Source organism: Limulus polyphemus, unplaced genomic scaffold (assembly GCF_000517525.1).
Source record: "Limulus polyphemus unplaced genomic scaffold, Limulus_polyphemus-2.1.2 Scaffold2519, whole genome shotgun sequence".
NCBI classification, from domain to species: domain Eukaryota; kingdom Metazoa; phylum Arthropoda; class Merostomata; order Xiphosura; family Limulidae; genus Limulus; species Limulus polyphemus.
In genome coordinates, this window is record NW_013668129.1 from 91,129 (window position 1) to 96,688 (window position 5,560).

General features: G+C 32.5%; 1 protein-coding gene across 6 annotated transcripts in view; it reads left to right on the forward strand.

The window, feature by feature from the left end:
- LOC106467183 (spondin-1-like) overlaps positions 1-4,036 on the forward strand; it is an 85,322-nt gene extending 81,286 nt beyond the window's left edge. For 4 of the 6 annotated variants that reach the window (XM_022395308.1, XM_022395310.1, XM_022395312.1 and 1 more), the window contains 4 exons: positions 135-365; positions 1,483-1,509; positions 2,110-2,287; positions 3,838-4,036. In XM_022395308.1, coding sequence (XP_022251016.1) covers positions 135-365; positions 1,483-1,509; positions 2,110-2,285 — 434 coding nt within the window. In that variant the 3' untranslated portion in view covers positions 2,286-2,287; positions 3,838-4,036. The remainder of the gene's footprint in view (positions 1-134; positions 366-1,482; positions 1,510-2,109; positions 2,288-3,837) is intronic. The other 2 variants (XM_022395309.1, XM_013927503.2) reach the window with 1 other exon arrangement.
- The last annotated feature ends 1,524 nt before the right edge of the window (positions 4,037-5,560 follow it).

Genomic DNA, 5,560 nt, shown 5'->3' on the forward strand with positions numbered 1-5,560 from the left:
TACATCATCTATATTATATATGACCAACATTGTTTATCAATACGTCATCTATATTATATATGACCAATATTGTTTATCAATACATCATCTATAACGATTAAAAATAAGATTCCTATTCATTATTTCGCTCCTAGTTCCTCTGAGTACGCTGGCCACGTCACCTAGCAGAGGTTATAACCAGAACAGTATGCATGTAATTGACTGCCAAGTTTCTGAATGGTCAGAATTTAGTTCGTGCAGCGCGACTTGTGGGAAAGCACGGAGAAGACGTTACAGAAGAATTGAGGTGCATCCTCAAAATGGAGGAGCTGAGTGTCCTAAAAAACTCGTACAGCGTCGAAAGTGCAAGAGCAATCCAAAATGTCGTATGTATACACTATTATTTACTAGTTATAATGAAATGTTATGTTAGTGAACAATGTACATGAAAAATAAGAAAACATATGTATACAGAAGTTTAACGATACTTTTTAATTACGACTGAAATAATCTTATATAGTGTACTGTCGCTACAAATACAAACTATGGCACATGTTTAATACCTAGATATTTGGTTTACGACAAATTCCGACATTCGACAGTGCAATGCGGCACAAGATAGACTTATGACTGTAGGATTATGTCACAGCCCTTTCCGAAGAAGAATGTTCGTGTTGAGATTGATAAACGATGTTGAGCCAAAAAGAGTCAACATTTAAAAAAAAAGAACCCTCTGACCCAAAATTCTGTTCACGAAACTGCAAACAAAGATTCGAGATTGAAGAAAACACGCAATCAAGAGCGCACACTCTTCCAGCAAGTTCTCGAAATCAACGACTGTTTGCATGAGGAAGGAGATAAAATAAACTGGAATTACGATAATGTCTTTCGATGACGTGACTGCCATATCTTCATTTGCAACTCCAGTGGCTTTTGTGAGCGTATAGGTGATTTACAAGCCGACGTCTACGCACATTAGAGGGTCCGCGGAAAGTTCGTCAAAATGTGTGATGTAAGACTGTCTTCACTGAACCTTGTTGCAATGGAGATTGTGGTGTCGGGCAACAGTACATAATCAAGGCCATAAAACTAAGCACGATCAACGATATAGGAAGTAGTTATAAATGTATCATAGGATCTGGAACATAGTTCTCATGATGTGCCATGAGTATGTAACATGTATCTTTCTGTAACTGGGTTTAATGTGACGCATTGAAATAGTTACGAATTAGAGAATTTCGTATTTGAATTAAATTATTATTACCAGTAGAACTGGTCAGACTCGTTAATGGCCGATGTGTATAACACTCGTGTTTTTATAAAAACATAATGGATAGAAAAGGTGGTCAATTTATAAAATAAACAATAAATTAAATATGATTTTCGGAACAAAATCTATAATAGTAAACTTAGTTCTCAACTTGAAATTATTGTAGTAGTATATAATGAAACTGATTTCTATTTTGTGTGCTTATGTTGTTGCAATTGTGTTTTCTCATGCAGCCAAGAATGCAGAACAAGAAGATGCGGGTAGGAAAATATATTTATTATATAGATAAATAGAGTTATATTATGGGCTTCACAAAGATAAAGTTGACTGTCAAAGAAATAAATCGTACAGTAAAAAAGAAAAAGGGAAACAAAAATAGCTGATTTGTTTAGCTTTTTCTACAGATTTTCGTGTAGTTATTTAACTTGATATGTATATCAGTATAATGGGGAGTGACGAATCAGAAACCAGACTCCAGGAAAAATCTTTGTATTTAGGTCTATTACTGAATTTGTGACACATCTTATTCTTAGTAAAACAAAACTGTAAACATTTATATGTTTACTTTATATTCGGTAAAAGTAATACTTAAACACACTTTCAGTCATCATTCGGCATGTCGGGGACTATTTATCAAATTCTTCAACTCTTTGTTGGACAAGATTCGTTTACATTTGCTATAGATCTGCTGTCACATATTAGCAATGTTACTGATACAACATTCTTTGACATTTTTTTTTCACGAAAAGTCACGACTTATCAGAATGATTGTAATTATTTATAAAATTGGTAAATTATCTGATTTTATGCTAAACTAGCTATAATTAAGTTTTGTGCCCCATTTCAATACATTTCTGTAGCTGTGGATTGCAAGATGACCTCTTGGAGTCAATGGTCTCCCTGTTCAGTGAGTTGTGGCCCAGGTGGCTTTCAGAAAAGGGTTAGAGAAATAAAAAGAGAACCAAAACGTGGAGGTCTTTCTTGTAAACCTCTGATAGAAGAACAACCGTGCAATCAGAAAATGTGTCATTATTAATGGTAAGTTTATGTATACCCTTGGCTACTTTAGATAAAGGATGATGTTTTTGTTTTATATTTCCATCATTGTTTTATCTACTTTTTTATTTCGGTTAGATAGCTTCATCTAATGTTTTAAACAGAAAGCTGTTTCCATTTCTTATACAATTGTATACGTCTATGCACTTAACGCATAGTTCTGGTGTATAATCTAAGCAAATGTTGCTGGAAAACAAAATTTTATAAATCAATATTAAAGTCTGCTTCGTTTTGTGGATGTGTTCTCCAAGTTTTACCTACGCGTCGTTATGTTAAAAATTGCCTTACATTTCACCTGTACACAACATGAGAAGTCTAGATAACGTTTGTTCAACCCATAAGTCATGGCAGGATGAGAGGAAAGAGTCACATAGAAAACTGTTCTAAATCCAAGTACTTTTGAATAACGATAATCGTGAGGTAAATAGTATTATAGTGCTATTATGATGATAGACGCATATGCTACACATTCCTTCAACAAATTTGTATTCTATTCCCTTAAAGCAGCTGAGTTTTTAATTAATGTCTCTGTAAAGATATAACAAGACATGGTTTCCAAGGAAACCGAAAAATGAGATGAGTAGATCGTTAGTAAAACAGTAACATAACTTCCTCAATTATGCGAATTGAAGATGGGGAAGATTAAAAGATGCTAGAAGGTTGGAAAACAAATAAATGTAATAGACACAATACACGCTTAAGAGCCATTTTTGGATCCATTCAGTAATATCAAGGGGCTGGTAGTCATACATATACAGTACATTCAGGTTGGCCGAAAGTGACAGGCATTCACTTTGTTAAGAAGTCTAGGAACACTGAATATAATGTTTGTAACAGTGACTTTGACTTCTTCAGGGATGTCGGTATTCTGAAAGGACTAGAGCCCACAAACTATACCACATCCCTGAGAACGTTTTGTCTGTCAATATCGGAATTATGCTTTCCTGATAATTTTGTGGGGTGATAAGTTATGTTTCAATGTGATACGTTAATATGTAGGCATTTGAACATTGGGCATGCCGGCATGGGATCTTTACCCCGTACAGTGCCTGTCAGCTTAAATGCCTTTAGATGTTATGAAATCTTAAATGGGCATGCGCTAGGGGCTTTGCTTAATTCATTTTTGGTCAGTAGGACCAGTAGAATAATTCTTCCTGCCACAAAGCACGACGACTAGTCATAATATTAGTGTTTTGGAATGATCCACTTACAGACCAGATCTTCACCTCTTAGAACATCCTTAGGAATTAACTCTGAAAGTAACACCATAGCCAGACTTCAACTCGAACTTACATTTGTAATAACAATAGGAACAAGTTGCTCATGACACCTATCGAAACATAACTGGAAGCAACTCCTCACCAAATAGTATCAGTCAGCGATGGCCTACGCCATATTAGGACAGTGATTATCAGTAACCCATGTATGTACATGTCTTGATACTGTCAGTATGGAAGCTTATATATATATATATATGTTCAAACACATACAAATACCGATTTTAACGAACGTTTTTATTTCTTTTTTTTTAGGTTGATGAACTTTTCAATTGTGGACAGACCATTATACTCGGTGTTTGTTCACTAACATTGTACATAGTGTATCATTGTATGGCATTCATACCGTGTAATCGTATTAGAGAATTCCAAACGCTGTGCACTCTGTGGATTGTAAAAGGTTGCATATTCACGGTAATAAAACATTCAGGATTATATCCTTTTTTTTTTCGCACGAAAACCTGTTTTATTAAGGTACGATCTTTTATTTGAACTTAATGCCCTCAGGGTGAAACATGATAAATAAACCACAACGTTTAATACTAGTAGTTGATCTTTGTACGCTGAAGGTTTTAATAATATTGAATCTCAATAATAATAACCAGGAAAGAACGTGATAAATCAACTACAACGTTTAATACTAGTAGTTGATCTTTGTACGCTGAAGGTTTTAATAATATTGAATCTCAATAATAATAACCAGGAAAGAACGGGATAAATCAACCACATCATTTAATACTAGTAGTGGATCTTTGTACGCTAAAGGTTTTAATAATATTGAATCTCAATAATAATAACCAGGAAAGAACGTGATAAATCAACCACAACATTTAATACTAGTAGTGGATCTTTGTACGCTGAAGGTTTTAATAATATTGAATCTCAATAATAATAACCAGGAAAGAACGGGATAAATCAACCACAACGTTTAATACTAGTAGTTGATCTTTGTACGCTGAAGGTTTTAATAATATTGAATCTCAATAATAATAACCAGGAAAGAACGGGATAAATCAACCACAAAGTTTAATACTAGTGGTTGATATTTTCTTAGTATTGTTAGGTACAATGAAAGTTTTCCAAATATTTAATGATAATATATATTTTGTTCGAAATATTTCGTATTGTAGTTTGAGATTGGTTACAGATATTCACGTAATTAATTTTAATATTTGATTTCAATTTATTATTTGAGAAAAAACACACCAAAAACAAATTTGACACAGAAATCACCTAATGCTAGATACCTAAGTTTATAGTAAGTAAATGAATAAACAGCATTAATATTTGACAAATAATTAACTAACACTAAAGTTTAACTTAGAGCATCACATGTTTATCAGATTGACATGTTATTAAATAGATCAGACGTAAATAAGTTCTCGGGAACTAAAAAAATATTAATTAAAAATTATAATCTAAAATGTTAAGTTGCACATTGAAATAAAACACGTTTGTTACTTCTTGATAACAATCAATAATTTATTTAAAATATTTAATCTTAAATGTAAAACTTTTCACAAAACAGGAATCTGTCTGCTCTATATTTCCTATATCTCTAAGTCAGGGAAATATCGAATATTACAAGTTAAGAAGAAGAAACGACCAATTGAACACTTCATTATAAGAATTAATATGAAATTCATAAGGAAGTCTAAATAAAAAATATTTTGATGGCCGTAAGAGTAAAATCGATTTTATTCTTTGATTGTTTAGTAAACATTTTGTATGGTTGAATGTACAAAAATAAGTTTCATGATTTCTGAGTATTGAAGACGTTTTGTTACATTAATCATTCATAACATTACAAAGAAAGAGTTAGAAAATAAACTTTACGTCCGGTATAACATACATATATATATATATATATAGATATATCTTTCTATAAAACAAGCTTTACGTCGGGTATAACATAGATATATCTTTCTATAAACTAAACTTTACGTCGGGTATAACATAGATATATCTTTCTATAAAC